Here is a 19904-nt window from a genome sequence, read left to right as displayed (position 1 = left end):
GGTAGTGCAAAAATGAAGAAGTCATCTTCCCGAGGTCGTTCACTTCGAGCTTGAAAGTTCTCCATTGACTATTACGTTTGAACATTAACTTATTTATTCAGAGTTACGCCTCGTTGCTCTTTTCATCGATGCACTGCATCTCGACGACAGAGCGGGACGCCTGACGAGGCTGTACCTATGCAATGTCCCGCCAATCAAACACAAGCGGCGCTATGTCATCATGCGGTTGCTAATGTTGAAGCCAGCCCGCCTAAGGGTCTTGCTCTTCGTAAATCGCAACGCGGACTAACCTTCTGAAAAGATGAGTTTTGGAATATCCATAGGTGACCTGATCAAGCTGGGCGAGGTTGCTGGACGAGTATATAAGAATTGTAGGTAAACGCGCTTCTTGACCGGCCGCAATGGCTGACTGTCTGCAGGCCGGGATTGTACAGGTGACTACAAGCATCTGACTATTGAGACGCGTAGTCTCACCAACTTGCTTGACGACATCCAAGACAAGTACGATAAGATACCCGCACACAAGCGCGAACAGCTTCTCGATGCCTACAAACCCTGTATCGATGTCCTCTCCGAGCTCGACAAGCTGCTCGAGCACTACAACTTGCTCGACACGAAAAGCAAACGGGCATGGGATCGTCTGAAATGGGACCCGGAGAAGTCACGCAGCCTGCGAGAACGTTTGGTTTCGAGTGTCGTAATGCTCAATGCCTTCTATAACTCGTTAATTCACGATAATCAGGTTCTGATACTTGAGGCACTGGGGCGGCTAGAGCTGGACTATAAAGGTGGCTATCGTGAAGAGAGCATTGCATCGATCGAGCGAATCGCTGCTCCAGATAGCCATCACGAGGAGGTCGATGACGATGCCGCGTGGACTCAGATCATCCGTGACCTTGAAGACGTCGGCATCTCCCATCAGGTCGTCTTGACTTATCGCGACTTCGTGGTTGACTGGTTCATCAGAGCTGTCAACGAAGGCAGGCTTTTGGAAGAACGCAGGAACACCGAGAGTCTTAGCTCGACGCGGCCCTTCTCAAGCGATGGCTTCCAGATGAATTTCTTATCGGCATCGCTCGCGACTACCGATCTGAATGGACAGAATGAAGTCGTCTTTTTGGAGAATGATCTGGCGCACACCCCTGGTATCGCTCCACTACAAAGATCAAACTCGTCAAATGCGCCCGAGCCTTTGCACATCCACTATAATACCGTGGGAACCCCGAACGAATCTATCACGTCAAGCTTACCCTGTGACGCTCCAGAGCCTGTGCATTTACCATCGCCATCTACCCAGGCGCCCGAGCCCATATACGGAATAAATCAGGATGCTGCTGTGAAGGTATTTCGGCCAGTCACTTTGGCATCCCAAGCGCCTGAGCCCGTATCGTCCGCATCAACCCTGGATTTGAACGAAAGAGCACAGGGCATCGCTGACGCTTGGGCAAGACACGATTTCGTGGTTGCAGCAAGGTTACTTGAAGAACAGCTTGCGGCTGTTGAACAGGGCTGCGTAGCATCCAATGGCTTGCAGCCCGATCGACGTGTTTTGCGACACTGCATCGGCGTGTGCGCATCGTTCAGCGGTGACCTGATGAAAGCAAAACTTTTCTTCGAAAGCGCGTTCAACGGCATCTACTTGATCAGAAATCTCGATGAGGGTGACATCGCGGCAGCTCGCTGGCTCGGAGACGTTTGCCTGCAACTGAGGGAGTTCCACAACACGGTGCTAGCATGGAGTGTTGCTCTTGAAGGCTCAATCCGGCACTTTGGGATCTCGCATGATCGATCACGGCACATCATTCAGGAGATGCTCAAGCTGGACGAGTGGGTGTCGGCTTTCGAGGGCATCAACAGTAGGATTCGGGCGAATGTCGATCCCACCGACATCTTCTCCAACACTCACACACTAGAGAAGAGCGATCTCGTGCGCACTATCCAGGCACGTGTGAATAAGGGGCGTCAGATCAGAATCGGCCGTCCATCGGCCGCCCTTAGGTCGCGTCCGCGCTTGGAAACGATTCCAGGAGAGGCATTCCTGACTGCTCCACTCGTCTCTTCAGGAGCATGGCCACTGCAATGGGACTCGATGTTCTCTCCAATGGCCGTGTATCAGACGCAGTGGTATCTGAAGATTGCAAGACCAGTGCAGCCAGCATTAGCATTGCGGACATTGCGCTGGAATTCGCTTGGAGAGTCTAAGAAGCTCGACTATGCCACCAAAGCAGGCAACGCTTGGCTAGTCGAGACCGTCAAGGCCATCTTGCGAGAATTAGAGATCGAGCACGCCGATCATCCGGATGAGAATGTCATTGTCTGCTGCCTGCACAAAGACCGAGACGGTTTGGCCTGCACCGAGGGGGTTTTCATCGCCTTCTCGAGATTGCAGTTTCGGAACGTGTGTGGCGTAAGGATTTCTGACGTTAGATGGTCTACGCGGAAGCTACCATCCGCTTACACAACGAAGTCACTGATTGATTTCGACCCTCCGGTTGATACGGAGTTCAGAGATACTATCAAAGAGATGCTGGGCCTAGCAGAAGCCCGACCGAGTTCTACCGCGCCGATCGATAACAGAAGCGGCAAGGACTCGCGCACGCGCTCTTGGAACCCTTGGGGCAGCTCAAAGTGACTATCGACTGTATCGTGGTGTAGGTACGCAAACCTATCCACTTCGAGCCTGCTGCAGAACGGGTACGAGAAGTGATCCTCATTTCGGAATTCGGCCAACTGCATGCTCTCAGTTCGAGACCTTCTGATGGTTAGTAGGGAAGGGTACGGCGCGTGTTAGCTGAAACGCTCGCTTGTATTCCCCACGTGCAAACGCACATCTCATCGTTACCAGTCGATCACCAGACGTCCTCTCAGCCTCATCGAACACGCATCCGCAAGCATCGCGTGCACTATTTCTTACTCTTGCCGCTACGGACACCACACTTGCAACTATGATATCCGCAGCTGTTATCCTGGACTGGCGGAGGAACCGGCGTGCGCACCGTCTTCGCACGAACAATCTTAGCTGTTGCAAACAAGGTCCATCCACCCTCCTTTAAATCATCCTCATCTTGTTGTCTAGCAGCCAGTAGACGGCCCCGACTACCAGCAAACGATACAGGTTCCTGGCAGATCAACACAGTGAGAACCGACCACGGTCCCCTGCCTTGAGCTCGAGCGATGGAAGCACAACTGCAATCTTTGCATGCACAATCTTGACCGCGTGCCAGTGTGCTATATGCTGTACAACATCCACTGAAATAATCATTTTCACGAACTGCATCTCTCCTGACGCCACATTGCTCTTGCGCAAAGGCTAGTCAACAGTTTGCCTTTCACCCGTGACAGGTCTGAGCGAGAACAGGCGCCTTAGTCTCGGGCTCACAAGCAGCACCCGAAGTCCTCGCGAAATTGAAGATGATAGAGTCGGCCCCCGGTAAGCTGCCGATTGCTGTGGGCTCCCGTTCCCCTGACTGACACTCGAACATCGGGTTACACTAGGCGCTTACCAAACAGGAGGACTTCAGCTACAGTAGATGCTGGGTACGCGAGGACCTGCTTGACCGTTTAACAGTATTGTCTACTGCATGTGGCAGATAGCAGTTCGATTTTTGTAGAAGCAACATCAAAGCGGACAACTAAATAAAGGGCGGTACCTGAAATAGCGTGTCCGAAGAGGCGCCACACCGCGGCTGACCTTACCAAATTGTTCTCTAGCGGCTCATTGACGCTGCCAAGCTTAGCGTCTGTGTTTCAAGTTAGGGCTTAGTGCCAGGTCTGATTGGTCATAGGTTTCAAGGCTGACAACAGCTACGGAAAGCGTTCCATCGCAATTCCGGCGCGACTTGTGTTTTCCAGGGCAGGTGTCGCCAGGAACACATCCAGTGGGGCGGCAGCGCGGCAACCTGGTCACAGGGATGCAGAGATGAAGAATCAGCACGGGGAATTTGACCCAGTCAGGCCTCAAAAGCCCGATCAAATCCTGCCTCCACGCTTGCTCTACTTACCTTCGGTCTTGACCTCATAACCAATTACTGTCCTTCCCTTCGGCGCTCAGCTGCCATTTCACTCCTTATCGTCGCCAGTCGACAGCCGTTCATTTTCACGCCGTGAAGTCCTAGCGACTCACTCTATTCCTGTCCCATACAGCAATTGCGTCTTTGAGTAATCGACAGATCGGACCAGCACGTGCGATCCAACATGAAGACTCAATCTATGCTTCTTGCGGCCCTGGCCTCTGCGCCTACAGCCTTCGCTCACACTGCGTTCACTGACTTCTACGTCGATGGCGTCCCTCAGGTCCGCTATTAGTAGAGATGTCAATAAGTCACGATTGCTGACACATTCTAGGGTGACGGTGTCGCTATGCGGATGAGCACTAACACAGAGCACTCTACTGCTCCTATCTCCAGCCTTGGTAGCGATGACATGGCCTGCAGTATGTCACATTCTTTCGTAAAGATGAAATTCGTCACTAATGAATAACCAGATGTTGGTGGATCAAAGGGTGTCGCCCGCGTTCAGTCTGTCTCGGACGGTGCCATACTTTCTTTCGAGATCCGTGCCTGGCCTGCAGATGCTTCCAAGGAGCGTCTTGACCGTGGACACAAGGGGCCCTGTGCCGTCTACCTAAAGAAGGTCGGCTCTGCCATCGAGGACACTGGTCAGTATCAAAGTTATCCACTTCAACGGCACCCACTAAAACCAAAATGTAGCTGCTGGCGATGGCTGGTTCAAGGTCATGGAGCACGGCTACAACTCCAATACAGACCGCTGGTGCTCTGATGAGGTCATCGACAACAACGGTCTCCTCAACGTCAAGCTTCCCGCTGGTCTTGAGGGCGGCAATTACCTCGCTCGCCCCGAGCTTCTCGCCCTCCACGCCGCGAAGGACAACGACCCCCAGTTCTACACTGGCTGTGCTCAGATCTTCCTCGAAAGCGACGGCAACCTCGTCCCTGAGTCTACTGTCTCCATCCCCGGATACGTCGACTACGGCGAGCCCAGCACTATTTTCGACATCTACAATAAGGACGCCTCGACCTACGAGCTCCCTGGCCCGAAGCTTGCAAATCTAATCGCCAACTCCGCACAGACCGCTTCTTCCGGCCAGACCACCCAGACCGAGGGCCAGAAACCAGCTGGCTGCCTTGCCGAGAACGCTAACTGGTGCGGTACCGAAGTCTCCGACTACACCACTGAGAAGGGCTGCTGGGCATCTGGCGAGGAATGCTGGCAGCAGGCTGAGAAGTGCTTCGACTCCGCTCCGATCACCGGCAGTGCGGGCTGCACGCTCTGGCAGACCAAGTGCCAGGGCATCAACGACCAGTGCACCGCGGGTAACTTCCAGGGCCCGCCGAACAAGAACAAGGTCCTTGTCCAGGAGAAGAAGAGCGTCGATGTTGGAGCCATCTTGTCCGGCCAGATCGACTCTGGAAACGTAGATACTACACCCCAGTCCACGAAAACCTCCGCCGCTCCTACAGAGGCTACTAGCGCTCCCGCCGTCGAGACTTCCAAGGCATCCTCGACTGCTGTCACTGCTAAGCCCACCGCTTCACCTATCGACGACTACTCCTCGCCCGACATCATCGACTCTGAGGCCAAATCTAGCTCTGCTGGCCCCAGCGAGGCTGGAGTACCCAAGGCGACTTCCACCAAGGCAGCTGCTACATACGAGGCTGCCCCAGCACCGACCCCTGCCCCGGATGTCCCTCAGTCCTCCGAGGGCGGCTCCAGCTGCAAGGAGGGCTACGTGTGTGTGACCGTGACTGACATCGAGGTTGTCACGCAGTACATCACGGTTACTGCTGACTACAACGAGTACCGTAAGCGTGGCTCTGCTCACGCTCATCGTCGACATGCTCGCCGCTAGATGCTATCTGAGTGATAAGGGTTGAAATCCAAAAAAATACTTTCTGCAACGAAGTTGCGAGCACAAAGCTCTCTTTGGGATATGAGCAGGTTGCTCTTTGGGACAGTTATGATACCTACGGCACGAAACAAAATTCGCAATGTTTACTGCTTGACCTCATGCGCTTGCACTTCGCCGTGACGCTTCTCTTCCATGTCCATGCCCCTCACGCCTTCTCCAAAATCCTCTCAGCCTCCTCCCCAATCCTCTCCGCACTCCACCTCATCAGCGCCGGCCCAACACTAATCCTCGCAACACCCAGCTCCCCAATCTCACTAACACTCAACCCCCCCGTCTTCCCTCTGATGAGAATAACATTCAACCTCCCACCAAGCGCCTCGCTCGCCCTTCTGACCTCCTCCCTCTTCCACCCCTGTCTGGTCGGTCCGCCCCAGATAAACACATTAAATGCCCCGGCCCCCAAATACGCTGTCCCGCGCTGAATCGCCTCATCCACATCTCTCCCAGCAAACAGCGCATCTGTACGCGCATTGACCACGAAATCCGGAACACCTTGCTCCCTTGCCACGGCGAGCACTTTGCGGATACGCTCGCATTGAGCCTCGGTGCTATACAAGCCGTCTGTCTCGCGTCCAAAGTCTTCGAGGTTGATGCCCACGGCGCCGAGTTCGATGACGGCGCGCACACCGTCTTCGAGGTCGGCACCGAAGCCGTCTTGGAAGTCGACGGACAGGGGGAGGCTGTGAGCGGCTGCGACTTTTGCGATGATACGCACGGCACGCAGGTTTGTGTCTAGATCCAGGTCATCGTCGGATAGGCCGGCGGCGGCGGCAATCGCGAAGGATGCCGTTGCTAGAGCCTTTGTACCTGGCAGGGATGCAATGGTGTTGGCGGTTATGGCGTCCCAGACATTTGTTAGCATGAGGGGTTTGCCGGGGACGTGGAGAGTGCGGAAGTGTTTTGCAGTGTCATTCTGTGATTGGGATGACATGTCGATGGCTGTTGGAGTTGTCCGTGAACGATGTTGTTAGCAGCTTGGTCAACAACTCCGACACAGGTCTTTTTATCTTTCGCGACATGCTCTTGGCTGACTATTGTCGAAGATGACTCAGACTACAGTATGAGGCTACGAAGCCCGTGCTGTAAAGTCATTACTTGACATGAACTGAGGTAGTACTTTGCGAGCCTCGGTTCACGACGCTCTCGAATTGACGAGTCACATCGCAGCGCACGCGACGAGGCCGTGGATAACCGATGATTGGTATCTTCGTTGTTCGAGTCTTCTCAATACTTCGTATTGCAGCGACTATCCACCACTGCCGAACAAAGCTCTCTGATGTGATGATAGTCGGAACAGAATGCTGTCGGTGTTGAAGCGTAGGTAGCGGATGGACCTTCCCTCCACGAGCCTAGTGCTTCTCCATCTGACTACATCAGGTAACGACAATGGCGACACCACAGCAGAAACACCTCGAAGATATTCGCCCGAGCTCCAAGCATGGGACGTGAGGTTCGAACACGCAGAGCTCGTTCCCTACTTTCCTGATGGGATGCTGGCAATTGGGGATATATACATGTTTTGCAAATGTGAAAGAGTGGACGCGGATTGAGTGGGGACTACGGGTGCAGAGTTTGGTAACCTCCCGGGAAGGGTCGTGTGTTGAAGCTGCTCAGATATGTGCTTGGGGCGGGACTACGGACTATAAGAAGAGACGGTTGGCAGAAGAAAGATGGCACATCGCATGTTTGTAAAAGAGCATTGGGTAACTTATTTGTTATACGTTTAGTTCCTCCTAGAAATTTTACTCTCCCGCGCCTCCCCAACCCCCGGGTTTTCTACGCACTTGCCCTGAATAACTGATCAAGGCCATGAGTTCACGTCCACAATATCGGTCTACCACCGATATATCGTGCCCAGTGTAACACTACCCAACTACAGCACCCTCGCCAAAGCTCTAGTAACACAGTTTCTCGCCACGTCCTCCACAAACCTCCTCGCCGTACCCTTAACACTTTTCTTCAGTCTGCCATACACCCTCCTCAAACTCACCCTCCCATCGGCCTCCTCTGCACCAACAACAAACTCCCCACCGCACTCCGCCTCCCTGATGCTAATGCTATACTGTTCCTCCCTCTCACCATTGCCCCGCAATCCACGTCTGTCGAACACGTCCTGGATCTCACTTGCGCCAATGACGTGGACGTTCTGCCTTCGCACATCACTCAGCGGATGGCGCTCGGCTGTGCCAACTTCTTCGATCATGAGGTCGATAATCGAAGAGCGGATACTGGGTGAGGAAGTAGCCTCGGTCACAGGCGACAGATAATGCGGTTGATGCGCGCCCATGTGGGGGGTGATGCGTGGACGCTCGTTTACGCGAGCTTCGTTGTACCTGTCATTGATTCGTGTGAGGATGGTAAGTCTGGCCTCGGTCTGAGGCGGGGATGGCGATGTTGGAACAGGGGGATCTTGCACGACCGTGCCGGACAGGGTGGTGATGATTGAGCTCGCGCTCGAGACCGGCAGTGCGATGTCACGAGGTGCAACAGGTACTTTGCGAACGGTTGACGGTTCTGATGCTGACGTGGCTGAGCTCAGGAGCGAGTCGAGTGATGGCATGTGCTGCAGGTGCGGCGGCAGACGCCATTTCATTTCTGGCGCGTTGACGAGCTTGGGGGTTCGGCGTGGACGCATGGGCGAGAGGACGCGCATAATGTCTGGCGATTTTGCGCGCTCGTCGTTCGTCACAATGTCTGCGTCCGAGCAGTTGGCTAGCGGAGAGGTTTCGAGAGGAGCGTGGTCGTGGGTCCGCTTTTGGAGCCCCTCTTTGGAGCTCTGCGCTGAGTCTTTGCGAGGTGCGGTGGCGGACGACATGTTTTCTAATGTACCGAGTAGTATTGTCTCAGGACTGAAAGACTGTTCCCTCAAATAGTAGTAGATGAGAGGATGGGAAAAGAATAATGTGCGATGCCGTGGTAGACCCATACCAAAATTTCACTTGTAAACCAAGGTTACTACATTGTGGACATGTCTACCTCCTTGACTGGGTCTTCAGACGTGGCGAACATGGATAGTCTCCGCGAAGGGCTTCCAAGAGGGTTCTGCAACCCTATAGGTGGCCCCTCGTGAGGGCCAATAACCGGTCCTGCCTGCTGCGACACCAAATTTACCTTCGCATGATTTGGGATTTGTGCGCCGTCCTGACGCGTCCCGAGATCTGTTCCGTGGTTGACGAGACCCTGAGATTGCGCCCCGTTCGGTTGTGTTGACCGAGGTGGTTGCTTCTCATTGTGAGACGCTTCTGGAATTCCAACAGGGGCTTCAGGGTGCGATTGCAGCTCTTGCTGAGTATAGTCCCCAGCATCCCCATTGATCTCTATCTTGTTCTCTGGCTTTGGCGCAGCGCGTTTCTTTCGCGCCTGAGCGATCAGGTCGTCAAAGTCGCTTTTATGGGACTTGGCATACCCGCTGCCGTCGAAGTCTTTCCTCATGACCTTACTCTCCTTGACATCTGCTCTTCCACCTTGCGTGTTCTCCCATTCTTCAAGCTCCTTCAGGAGCTGTCTTTTCGGTCTCCGTTCCCTCTCGTCTGCGTCACAATTCGAATTGTGGATGTTCAGCCACTCGATGTGCCGGCGCCTCATCAAGTCCTTGCTGCCCCAATTGGGTATCCCAATCTCTTGTAGCTTCTTGCGCAGCGCACCTTCCTTCATCATCGAATAGTTGAGCGTTGATAGGCGAATCGGTGGGGGCGAGGGTTCTCTCTGTTGTCTTTGTAATGCTGCAGGAAAGGAAGTCTTGGTTCTGTGGGGCGCTTGTTAGCAGAGCCAGCAGAAGGATTGCATGCTGTCTTTAGCTCACTTCGAGCGGGTAGTTCGCCCTTGCGACGAGCTCTGCCCGGTGCAGACGTCCAGATGATTGAAAACCAGCTCTTGCTTCATGGCCTCGCTGCATATTGGGCACTTCGCCATGCCCTCAGGCATGAAGTCCTCGTCTCCATCGTCCCCGCTCTCTGGTACCTCGACTGGCGCATCACTGGAGCCCGCATTGCGCCGACTGCTCCGAGTCTGCCGTGACCTTGTCTGCCTCACATCCTCGCCGTCTTCCATATCCGTGTCGTCTAATTTTCTCTTCTTGTTGCTACCCGCTTCTATCCCACTCTCTTGTTCTTTATGTGCGCGCGCCAGTTCGAGTGCTCTCGGTCTCGCCTCTTGGAAGCGCATGACGACCTCCCTCACGGCGATGTTCGGGGCCAACTTGTCGCTCGACAGGACCGTCCTGCAGCTCGGACATTTGCCGTCTGCAGCTATGCTCCTTCGTATGCATATCGAGCAGAAAGTATGCGAACACGATGTGATGACAGGGTTCGAGTAGAATTCCTTGCACATCTCGCAGCGCAAAGCCGCTTCAAGCGGTTCGAAAGCGGGGAGACTCGTCGCTATCCAATCCGTAGAGTCTGGGAGGTCAAATGTGGCGTCCATGATCGACTTTGGGCGTTCGAGAGGCGTCAACGTTGCAAAGTCTTGAGGAGAATGCGGAGGTGTGACTTGCGCAGTCTGCGCATTAGGCCTGAACCGCTTGCCGTCGACGTTCGACGCGTCGCGCCGGTCGGAGCTCTGAAAGGAACGCGACGTCACGGCATCTCGTGATTGAGATGGCGACAATGATCACAAAAAGGCAAGCACGGATTGTTTGGCCATTGTTGCCATATACAGGCCCGGAAGGTCAATGCAATATCGTGGGGAGATGCAGAGGTCACGCTGCTGTAATTGGAGGTGGCAAACGAAATTCAAAAGGAAGGAGGAGCGGCAGGCAGATTTTAATCACGTCGCGGCTGCTTTCACTTGGGCCAAGCTTATTGTAAGCATCTCATCATGCTTTCGTTTAGTCATTGTTGTCATTGTTGTCATTGTCGTCGTTGCGGTATTGTCATACCTATCATGCCACCTATGTACTACACACGTCTCAGAGCTGCTCAGCTTGTGAGTCGTCTCTAGCTGCAGGTGTCCCCTGGTACTCGTTGTTCCATCTCTGCGAGATCTTGTTCGTAGATTTATGAAAATGTAAGCCTAGGCTTGACCGGAGCTCTCAGATCTTGAAAACCGCGCTCTTGCTCTTGACGCCATCGAAGACGCATGTGTTGTCAACGGGGATGTACTGCTCGGTGATGACCTTGATAATTTCCTGCGACACGATACCACCGGTCAGAGCGGAAATGTTGTGTAGCTCAGCTCCACCGGCACGAGCGCTATGGCTTGTCAGCTGTGTCCTCACCGCGCTGAAGCTACGACGGTACTTACAACTCCTGCGCGAACTCTCCAACCCTTGTCTTGATCGCTGAGTACTCTGGGTCTTGGACATGGGTCTTGGCTTCATTGATCAGATCGTCCACGAACTTGTAGGCAATGCCAGTAAGCTTCTCGGCGTCTGTGTCCGCATCTGTCTCACCTGGGGCTTGCGGTGCGCCACCTAGTGCATTTTTGTCGTGTGTCGCGGTGAACTCGTCCCACGCCAGGAACGCAATGTACAGTGGGAGCAAAGAACCATCAAATGTGAGTTCTTGTGCTGCAAGACGTCAGTACATGTCAACATCACGGGTACGTCAACGTACCGAGAGACCTTGCCCTGTCGCCCCACTGAACCTTCTGCCCAGCCCGAACTACATGAAACGGCCGCCCACGCACCAGCTTGATGTGTGCTGCGTTCTTGCAGAATGCCTCGATGTCCGTCTCATCGATGGGTATGCTTCGGTTGGCATTGCGTTCGATAAATCGGACACTCTCTAGCACCTCCGCGAGATCCTTTCTCGCCTTCGACTTGTACACATTCTGAAGCTGAATGTAGTCCTTCGAGCGAGCCTTCATGTCCGGCACGGCCCCCGGCACTGGAAGTACGCCGTACTTGGTGTAGAAAAGTCCGAGAGCATTTGCAATCACCCAAAACGAAGGTGAATCTTCTTTGATGGCGACACATTCTGGAGCAAGAAATATCTCCTTGACCGAGCTGCTGGCTTCTGGAGGGTTCAGTGACTTCAGGACAGCAGCGACTGCCTCGTCGAAATTCTCCTCTCCACCCTCAGGGGTGTCTGTTCTCGCCGCCTGTGATACAATCGTCCTGAACTCTATCTTCTCCTTGTAGGTCTGTGGTACCTTGCCCTCGTTTGTCTTTTTCCATTCTTCTAAGTAATGTAACAGCACCGCGAGGTACGGTACGTGTCCATGGTCGTCGGGGCTCATGCTGTCGAGATTCGCAGTCTTCTGCTCTGCAAACTCGATGAGTTCAGGCCATGGCTTCAGCAATCGTAGATCTGTAGTGGTCTCGATGTCTGGGTGTGTATCGACGATGGGGAAGGCAGGCGGTACGTGTACCGAGAAGCGCGAGTAGAAGCCGACCGAATGAACGTAGAAGAGCGGAATCAGCGCTGCGCTTGCGTGATCAGAGAGCTTTGCGAGCAGCTCAGAACGGATCGGGGCAGTGGCGACGATAAGCGTGTACGGCTGGAGAGCGTCTGGCTTGCCGAGCCATGATTCAACAGGCCGGAGTCAAGTGAGTGGGAGTCTAGCCCAATTTGCGGCCACACATACCTCTGTAATGGAGTAGCCCTCAACGTCAGGGTTCAGCTCTTTGAGGAGGTTTGCGGTGTGCTCAGCACGGAAGCCTCCAAGATGCTGGTCTTCAAGGAAGAAGTTCACCCCCAAGTCTGCCTCGGTGACGACAGCGGAGTCTTGGATGGTGAATTGGCCGACACCAGGCAGGACGAGATTCTTGAGCATCTCGGTACCAACGACTCCGGGCCCGTTGTTGATGAGCAGAATATGCGATTTCTCAAGCGCAAGCTGCCCAGTAGCTCCCCACAGGCGCAGCTGTCGGTCGTACCTGCATCGGTCAGGAGGTTTTTGCAGTTCATCACGTGCCACAGCAGCTTACTTCTTCTCCTTTGCGGTTGGCCCCTGCAACGGTGGAGGTAGATCCGCCATCTTGTGTATGCAATCGTGAGTGTGCTGGTGGACGTTGTTTGTTTGCGCCGCAGCAACTGTCGAACAATAGGCAGTTCGGCGATTCTGCCACCGCCTTTGACGCGACCACGATCGTCATTCGTGGGGCACTGGTGGAGCAAGCGACAGGGATCTAACACGTTCCTGACTAAATGCGCGAGGCGTCAGCTGCCCGCACAGCTGCTTGATGCTTTCTTGTCTCTATTCATGGCATGCCTCTACCAGTACTTGGTAAACCGACTATTAGTGTGCTCCGAACCATGACTTGCATATCAACCTAGTCCTTTGCAATGCTGGCTTTCCACTCTTCCCACTTCTCAACCACCTCACCCTTCTCAGCTTCCGTCGCCTGTCGAAATGCCAGAAATGATCGGCGCAGCTGTATGAGGACGATCTCCGCCTGAAGCGTGGTGAGATGTCTCCGCCGCAGCTCCCTTTCAATACCTTTCAGAAAATATCCGGGCAAGCCAAAGATCGCTGACGACATCAGTACAGATCAACGTATCAAAGAACAGTGTGTGCACTTACCCGCCATCGAATGGAAATAGAAGCCACCAAAAGCTCTTCCGATGCCTTTACCAAAGCCGCCCAAGCCTTCTTGTTTCGCACCCAAGTATGGATGTCGTACGATGCCCTGAAAGGCATCGACAAAGCCCATCACGAACTCCTGGAAGCCCTGTCAGCATGCATGCTCTGTCACAGTGAGAAGAACATACCTTTCCAGCGAGCTTGCAGCCGCTGCCAAGCCCTGTGATCTCATCTCTTCGCCTCGCTGGATCGTTGCGAATGGCATAGGATGGCAGATTACGGTAGCCGTTCGCTAGGTTGTAGAACACCGCAACCGGGGCTGGAAGGACCTGTCAGCAATATCCTCTCATGAGCGCGGCGCTACTCACTTTTTGCGCCTGTGACAGACAGGTCGCAAACAAAATGCATGGTTGCACTTGCAATCTGATAGCCTCGACCGCCTGTCGCCCTCTTCTCTGCTACCTTCTTTCGCACGGCTGAGAGGCCAGGGTTGGTATGCGGCTTAGTGAAGTTCTTGACCGGATCCTCTTCATAAGACTTCTTGGCCATCCTGTACGCCATGTGGTTGAACTGCTTCGAGGTAATGCCCTTCTTTGGATCGAAAATCTCTTCCTCTCCGTTCGTCACAGTCCGTGCTAACGCCTCTACATCGGTATGGTGCGAATTTTTCTTCAGCCGATGCGAAAATTCGGTAGTGTCCGTTGAAATACCGGACATCAGAGCACCAAATGCAGCTACCACGCCTACTATAGGCCCTTCAGCACCCTCGTGTGTATCTGTCGTCATCAGTAAGGCTTCTGCCACACACCGATTACTGGTAACACTCACACCAATGCCTGTGGCGTAATCTACATCGGTCATAGTCAGCTATAGCACTTGTCATCGAGAGTTCAGACAGACTTACAGCCGTAGATGCCTTGCATCCAGCAGCTTCTTCTGGGAAAGTACGACTACTGCAAAGCCGCTCAAATGCGCCCCGGTCTGTTTATCTCGCCAGATGGCAAGGCGTTCCGGACAGAGATGGCACCGCATGCCGTCAAGCTCAAGCTTCTGCTCAAAATCCGTCACAGTGTCTCTCGAGCCATCTTCTTCCGCCATAGTTTCAGCCATCTTTTGCACAGCGATCTTCACATCGTCTTTTAACGCGAATTTTATGCTTTCGGCAAGGCCCTCTGCTGTCATCTGCTTGAACGGCACAGGTACGGGCCCCGCTCCTGCTTTCGCAATCATCTGGAGATGGTTAGCAATGAAGTCAACTCCGTTGGGTTAACTCGTACTTGACCCCAAAATGGCTGGTCGCCAAAGAAGGGCACAACGACGGTGGGCTTCCCTAATGCAATCCCAGCTGCTGTCGTGCCAGCACCTCCATGGTGAACAACACACGAGACCTGCTGGAAGAGCCAGTCGTGCGGACAATTGCCTATGAGGAACACGTTGTCAGGGACCTCGCCGGCGCCAACGCCTCCCCATCCTTTCGAAACAATTGCTCGGACTTTTGCCAACTTTACAGCTTCGAAAATCAGTTTGGTTAGAGCAGTTGGGTCCTTGACCACGATGCTACCGAAGCCGATGTAGACCGGAGGCGGGCCTTTGTCCAAGAAGTCAGCCAGATCTTGAGGAGGTGTATAATTCGAGCCGGCTTTCAGAAAGGAAAAGCCCGTAACGCTAATGTGAGGCCCCCAGTCTGATGGCCTTCGGATCAAAGCTTGCGACCACAGGTAGCTGTATGGCACACGAAGTCGAGGTATCAACTGGTAGCCCCACAGCGGACTGATCGCATCCAGATGCAGAGTGTGTGTTCGGAACTTGTTGATGAGATCACCGAGGCCTTGCCATGTCAATAGCTACATTTTGGTGTTAGCGGGCATCTCTGAAGTAGAAGACTTGGAAACTAACCTCCATGATCCCAAAACTGAAGTAGTTCGCCATGGAGGCCTCAACTTCTCCATACTCCATAGCCGCCAGAGGATGATGGAAGGCTTTTGTTGGCGACCAGGGCATCGTAAAAACCATGTGTAGGGGAATACCGAGCTTCTCTGCACAGTGAATGTGTCCCATGGAAGGCGGATTTGCGATGATGGCGTCGGCGATGAACAGATCTTCAGACGCGTCCACGTTCAGTGCTTGGATCTTTTCACCCATGCCGTCACCAGCTTCGATGCAACTTCTCCAGGTTCCTTCGATCATTTCAGCCATCTCCTTCCGACGTTTGCCGATTTCTCCAGCTTTGAGCGACTCCATGTTCGGCAGCAACCCAGGATTTTTGACCATGTACGCCATGAGCGCTTCCGGATCGCCACCGATAGAAAAAAACTCCACACCATTGCTTTCCTACTCATCACGTCAGTGTCCTGCACGTTGTCAGGCTTCAGACTATGAGTACTCACAACAAAGTCCTTGAATGCCGGATGTGTGCAAATTCGGACTCGATGTCCATGTCCCTGAAGCAACTTTGCGATGGGAATGAAGGGTTGCACATCGCCTCGAGAGCCGCAGATGTGGATCGCAATATTCAAACGCGGGCTTGGAGGTGTACTTGTCTTCTCGTTGATGAACTCATCGACAAGGGCTGTACTTCCTCTTCGTGGCCTCGCACACTTCGGCGGTCGACACGCAGCAGCGTCATTCTGGACCTTGTCGAACCAGTACTTCAGGTGTGTCGTGTTCCTGTGAAACTTTATCGCGACCTGGCCGAAGGTGTTGACACGCCCAGTGCTTTGCGCTTTCTCGTCACGGTACTGACCGTGTCTTTGTTTGCTGCTGAAGTTGAGAGGCATTGCGCAACAGACACCAATTGCTCGCTACATCGGTCCGCGTGAGTGGAAGGATCCGGATCAGTAATAAGTTGAAGGACGGCAACTCGGGGCTAAGCAGTCGGACCTTCTGGACCAGTGACATCACCCGCTCCGTGAGAAGCGCCGCATCTGACCTCCGATGGTCGTTGGCTCTCTCGGTTCCAGGCCCCTAAGGCGCGAACTGCGCGCCAGATCGAAAATTGCGCGAGAACGACGCATGCTCTAGCCGGCTGCGGCGAACCGTTGTGCATCTCACCGCGCAACGTCCGCATTGGCGCGCTTGTGGTGATCACGTACATCGGAGCGTCGGATCATGAAAAGTATGACCTCCAGCCTCGGCCGCGCGAATATATCTTCACAGCACGGACTTAATTTTGCAGAAGCTGGGGCCAGCCTGGATTTCATCGACGTAGTCACGACGCGCATTGAGCGCACATAATTGTATCGCAAGCCACCCTGGTTTAGCAGCACATCTCAACTATGGCTGAAAAGCAAGAGAAGGGCCTCATGAGTCGGGCGCGAGGAGCGTCAGTCTCGTTCTTAAATGCCACACCCCAGCTGGGCATGTGGCAGGCCACAGGAACAGCAATCGCCCAAGCACCCAATTTGACGGAACTTCGCGATCCAGAATCGGGCGGCGCGAACATCGAGTTCAACGAGCATGGACACTCGATCCGAGTTGCGAAGCCAGACGACGATGGAGAGCTCACGCTCGTCAAGTCCCGAACGAAGACACTCAGCAGCCCGATCGAAGAAGCCACCACGCCGGAAGAGACAGACATCAATACGGGAGCAAAAAAGCACAGACATCACGGCCTCCACCGCCGTCGAACATTGAAAGAGAAACACGCCTCTCACCACAAAGAATCCTGGGGCCCGACCATTAAGCACGGGCTAAAAGCATTCTGGGTCTTCTTCCTGACCCCTTCAGGCTTCCTGATCACAATCTACGGCCTGAACGTCGTCGTACGTCCCCTTCCGTCCCCTTTAGCTCCCTTACACATGCCGTACTGACTACTCAGGCCTGGGGCGCAATGCTCTTCTTCCTGCTCCTCAAAGCCGCGCCCGCCATGTGCCACCCGTCCTGCGACGACGACTACAGCAAGCGGAAGATCTGGCTGGAGATCGACTCGCAGATCCTCAACGCGCTGTTCTGCGTGACCGGCTTCGGCCTTGCGCCCTGGCGCTTCCGCGACTTCTACTGGATGATACGCTCCGTGCACTGGCACGACCAGGACGCGATGCGCCGCCTGTACGACCAGAATAAGGCGTGGTTCCGGCCGCCCGCGTGGTTTGAGGAGCGCGAGTTGGTGGCCGGCGGCGAGGAGAAACATACGTTCACAGGAGAGAGGGCGCCGCCGACGAGTATGTGGAAGTTGGCATTTACGGTGGATATGATGGTCTTGAATACACTGCTGCAGGCGGTGCTGTGCTTCTTCATGTGGCATTATAATAGGCTTAATAGGCCGACGTGGGCCACTGGTACGTTCATTGCGCTTGGCTGTGGCGTTGCCATGTTCGCGGGCATCATGTCTTGGTGGGAGGGCAGGAAGGTGAAGAAGATCGAGGGCCCGGAGATCAAGGTTGAGACGCCGGGGAAGGAGGAGGTATGAAAACAGACAAACGATAGTCCAGGGTAATGACAATGATAATGACGATACACCTCTAATGCGCGTTGAGTACTCCACTTTCTAGTCATAAGGGCACCTCTGCTTCCCAGCGCCCAGTACATGCCGTCTCGACACACTCCGCAAGACTCCCAAAGCAGATGTCCCGCCCTGTCAACCCAGGCCCGTAGTGTGCGTACTTCCCCGAGTTGGTCATGATGCACTGTACGTCTTCCCTTATCACCGGATCGCGGATAAAACACCAACACGTATCCGTCAGTACCTGGACACCGAAGTTCTCCAACTCAGCTGTATAGCCGGCTTGTGTCGCGAGACTGTGCTGTGCCCGCGACGTCGTCATGATCACAGACGTGGAAGGGTGTTTAGCGCGGCCGTGGACGAGTCGTGCAAGTGTAGTCAGCTCGAGGAGGGAGGAATGAGGATTGCCGAGGGAAGCGAGATCTATACTGCGCGGCGCGACTTCAGAGGCATGGCTCCGGTTGAAGCTTGTCTAGGCATCTTTCAGGTTCTGCCATGTGATGTTGACCCGTGGCAGTGAGTCAGATTCGGCGATGGCTCTGTGCTGCTCGGCTTCTGGCGTGATGCCGCGCATGTGAAACATTGGCGCTCCAGCACTGGTTGTGAAGGCCGCTGAGAACGCTTTTAGGACATCGCGAGAGGGTGGTGGCGCCGTGGAGGTCCCGTCGAGGCCAGTAATGATGGGATATGTGGGCCTGTCTTGGTGCCCACTTCGTAGCCGAGAGGGGGCCAGAAGGAATCGTCTATCGGGGTTTCATGTAGATGTGGCGGCGCAGTGATGGAGATCTGAAGTACTCTATTCTCTGCCAGATGGATGCCGGCTCGTGGAATGCGACCGGTCAAGGCGATAAGTGCTTCAAGCATGTTTGGGTACTTCGCTGTTGTTGCACCGAGGACGCTGTTTGCGTAGCGGACGACATTAGACTCGCCAAACGCTACTTGGTCGCCGAGCTTGGGTGCTGAGTCGAGTTGGTATGGCGCGCATGTGAATGACATCTGCGCGCCCATGCTGAGGAAGGCTTCTGCAAGCTCATCGCTCTCTGCGCCGAAGGTCGTGTAGACACCCAAATCCCGCCATCATTGTTGATCGACGGTGATGGCGTTGACGGTGGTGAGAACTACGAACTTACCGCCCAGGTTGCGCAGTCATTTGCCGAAGAGAACTGATGCCGGTCCGAAGTGGGCGCCATCGACATGTGCTTGACTAACGGACATCAAAGATGGGGCCTTCATGATTGAAGCAGTTCTTATGATGATCGCCATGGCCAGTCCTTGAGCTTTCATGTATCCACCGTTTTCGCAGTTACCTGAACGCATGGCCCTGTCAGTGTCCGATAGCTCAGGCATGTGGCGCTGCAAATGTTCGGCACCAAAGCCTATGTAGATATTGTTAATGCTCTCTTCCAATGCTTGGGTCGAGATTCGATGGTCGCGAACGTAGATCTATCTTTCATGCCAGCCCAATAATGTCTTGAAGTTGTCAGGGTCAACCACCACCATGGGTATCTTCTCTCCAAACAGCTCTTCTGCGACAAAGACGCCTACGGCAAGGATCTCGTTGGTGCGCTCAAAGATCAATGCCCTTGGTCCATTACCGTTCATAATCAACTCCAGGATGGTAGCGGACCCTGAACATGACCCTCGCCCGCCAGGTATCGCCAGGATCTTATGCTTCGTACACTGCCCAACGAGGGGGTGGGAGCGGTCAATCACAATTCCAGTCCCATGGTCAACCCCACCCCAGAAGCTGAGCTCGAGACTTGAAGCTAGTAGTTGGCCTGATGCAGTGCCATAGACATGAGGTGTGCCGTACACCACTCCGCAGTCCAGAGCTGATGTGGATGATCCATTCATGTCGTGTGTTCAAGATGTTGCCTAGCGTGTCGAACCTGTATCGTGTTGAGGGTTTCCAGAACTAGCAGGCTGTCTAGGAGGCTGACTTGTGGAGGTGCGTCCAAGCATTGACTATGTGTAGTGATAGCGACTTCGCAGGCTGGTCAATCGAAAGGGAAAGGTATCCCGCATCTCAGACGATGACTGTAAGCATGATGGCCATCCACTGTCCGAGGA

At 54.2% G+C, this 19904-nt stretch overlaps 9 protein-coding genes across 9 annotated transcripts; 3 read left to right on the top strand and 6 right to left on the bottom strand.

Annotated features, from left to right (window-relative positions):
- Positions 1-301: 301 nt before the first annotated feature.
- M421DRAFT_72863 (uncharacterized protein) lies at positions 302-2632 on the top strand (the record flags this gene model as incomplete). The annotated part of the gene is made up of 2 exons (XM_033596925.1): positions 302-371; positions 420-2632. The coding sequence occupies 2 exons, from the start codon at positions 302-304 to the stop codon at positions 2630-2632; spliced, it is 2283 nt and encodes a 760-aa protein (XP_033444565.1).
- Positions 2633-3825: 1193 nt separating this feature from the next.
- On the top strand, positions 3826-6319 carry M421DRAFT_424948 (lytic polysaccharide monooxygenase). Its single transcript, XM_033593925.1, has 4 exons — positions 3826-4293; positions 4345-4432; positions 4484-4657; positions 4710-6319. Exons 1-4 carry the CDS (start codon positions 4195-4197, stop codon positions 5867-5869), a joined length of 1521 nt encoding a protein of 506 aa, XP_033444564.1. The 5' UTR covers positions 3826-4194; the 3' UTR covers positions 5870-6319.
- Positions 6075-6860, bottom strand: M421DRAFT_103920 (Phosphoenolpyruvate/pyruvate domain-containing protein; the record flags this gene model as incomplete). The annotated part of the gene is made up of 1 exon (XM_033586958.1): positions 6075-6860. The coding sequence occupies one exon, from the start codon at positions 6858-6860 to the stop codon at positions 6075-6077; it is 786 nt and encodes a 261-aa protein (XP_033444563.1).
- A 780-nt stretch (positions 6861-7640) lies between these two features.
- Positions 7641-9087, bottom strand: M421DRAFT_295261 (uncharacterized protein). The gene has a single exon (XM_033589060.1). The coding sequence runs from the start codon at positions 8853-8855 to the stop codon at positions 7803-7805; it is 1053 nt and encodes a 350-aa protein (XP_033444562.1). The 5' UTR covers positions 8856-9087; the 3' UTR covers positions 7641-7802.
- Positions 9088-9250: 163 nt separating this feature from the next.
- M421DRAFT_20711 (DNA repair protein rad18) lies at positions 9251-10351 on the bottom strand (the record flags this gene model as incomplete). Its single annotated transcript, XM_033588177.1, has 2 exons — positions 9251-9674; positions 9732-10351. Coding segments are annotated over 2 exons (1044 nt in total), but the record flags the coding sequence as incomplete, so codon positions are not given.
- A 392-nt stretch (positions 10352-10743) lies between these two features.
- Positions 10744-12873, bottom strand: M421DRAFT_424945 (NEDD8-activating enzyme E1 regulatory subunit). Its single transcript, XM_033593924.1, has 5 exons — positions 12798-12873; positions 12455-12746; positions 11482-12406; positions 11171-11435; positions 10744-11118 (listed from the first exon to the last, which is right to left on the bottom strand). The coding sequence occupies exons 1-5, from the start codon at positions 12845-12847 to the stop codon at positions 10959-10961; spliced, it is 1692 nt and encodes a 563-aa protein (XP_033444560.1). The 5' UTR covers positions 12848-12873; the 3' UTR covers positions 10744-10958.
- Positions 12874-13008: 135 nt separating this feature from the next.
- Positions 13009-16380, bottom strand: M421DRAFT_424944 (glycosyltransferase family 1 protein). The gene is made up of 9 exons (XM_033593923.1): positions 15781-16380; positions 15290-15724; positions 14671-15237; positions 14298-14623; positions 14222-14241; positions 13762-14169; positions 13582-13712; positions 13394-13532; positions 13009-13342 (listed from the first exon to the last, which is right to left on the bottom strand). Exons 1-9 carry the CDS (start codon positions 16168-16170, stop codon positions 13143-13145), a joined length of 2616 nt encoding a protein of 871 aa, XP_033444559.1. The 5' UTR covers positions 16171-16380; the 3' UTR covers positions 13009-13142.
- A 3-nt stretch (positions 16381-16383) lies between these two features.
- Positions 16384-17852, top strand: M421DRAFT_424942 (uncharacterized protein). Its single transcript, XM_033593922.1, has 2 exons — positions 16384-17154; positions 17211-17852. Exons 1-2 carry the CDS (start codon positions 16669-16671, stop codon positions 17799-17801), a joined length of 1077 nt encoding a protein of 358 aa, XP_033444558.1. The 5' UTR covers positions 16384-16668; the 3' UTR covers positions 17802-17852.
- Positions 17853-17883: 31 nt separating this feature from the next.
- Positions 17884-19688, bottom strand: M421DRAFT_103915 (DUF521-domain-containing protein; the record flags this gene model as incomplete). The annotated part of the gene is made up of 5 exons (XM_033586957.1): positions 17884-18306; positions 18343-18430; positions 18466-18872; positions 19044-19187; positions 19329-19688. 5 exons carry the CDS (start codon positions 19686-19688, stop codon positions 17884-17886), a joined length of 1422 nt encoding a protein of 473 aa, XP_033444557.1.
- Positions 19689-19904: the final 216 nt, after the last annotated feature.

This window comes from Didymella exigua, assembly GCF_010094145.1.
Source record: "Didymella exigua CBS 183.55 unplaced genomic scaffold M421scaffold_40, whole genome shotgun sequence".
Taxonomy (NCBI): domain Eukaryota; kingdom Fungi; phylum Ascomycota; class Dothideomycetes; order Pleosporales; family Didymellaceae; genus Didymella; species Didymella exigua.
The sequence above is the reverse complement of the archived record's forward strand: the minus strand, read 5'-3'. Positions and strand labels throughout refer to the sequence as shown.

Bases quoted from the DNA above. Each gene is read 5' to 3' on its own strand.
- M421DRAFT_424948 (XM_033593925.1), top strand. From the start codon at position 4,195: ATGAAGACTCAATCTATGCTTCTTGCGGCCCTGGCCTCTGCGCCTACA. The intron at 4,294-4,344 runs GTCCGCTATTAG...GACACATTCTAG, and splicing joins ACGTCGATGGCGTCCCTCAG to GGTGACGGTGTCGCTATGCG. The intron at 4,658-4,709 runs GTCAGTATCAAA...ACCAAAATGTAG, and splicing joins CTCTGCCATCGAGGACACTG to CTGCTGGCGATGGCTGGTTC.
- M421DRAFT_295261 (XM_033589060.1), bottom strand. From the start codon at position 8,855: ATGGGTCTACCACGGCATCGCACATTATTCTTTTCCCATCCTCTCATC.
- M421DRAFT_424945 (XM_033593924.1), bottom strand. From the start codon at position 12,847: ATGGCGGATCTACCTCCACCGTTGCAGGGGCCAACCGCAAAGGAGAAG. The intron at 12,747-12,797 runs GTAAGCTGCTGT...TGACCGATGCAG, and splicing joins CCAACCGCAAAGGAGAAGAA to GTACGACCGACAGCTGCGCC. The intron at 11,119-11,170 runs GTAAGTACCGTC...GACAAGCCATAG, and splicing joins GGAGAGTTCGCGCAGGAGTT to CGCTCGTGCCGGTGGAGCTG.
- M421DRAFT_424944 (XM_033593923.1), bottom strand. From the start codon at position 16,170: ATGCCTCTCAACTTCAGCAGCAAACAAAGACACGGTCAGTACCGTGAC. The intron at 13,533-13,581 runs GTATGTTCTTCT...CAGGGCTTCCAG, and splicing joins GCTGCAAGCTCGCTGGAAAG to GAGTTCGTGATGGGCTTTGT. The intron at 13,343-13,393 runs GTAAGTGCACAC...TGATGTCGTCAG, and splicing joins CTATTTCCATTCGATGGCGG to CGATCTTTGGCTTGCCCGGA.
- M421DRAFT_424942 (XM_033593922.1), top strand. From the start codon at position 16,669: ATGGCTGAAAAGCAAGAGAAGGGCCTCATGAGTCGGGCGCGAGGAGCG. The intron at 17,155-17,210 runs GTACGTCCCCTT...CTGACTACTCAG, and splicing joins TCTACGGCCTGAACGTCGTC to GCCTGGGGCGCAATGCTCTT.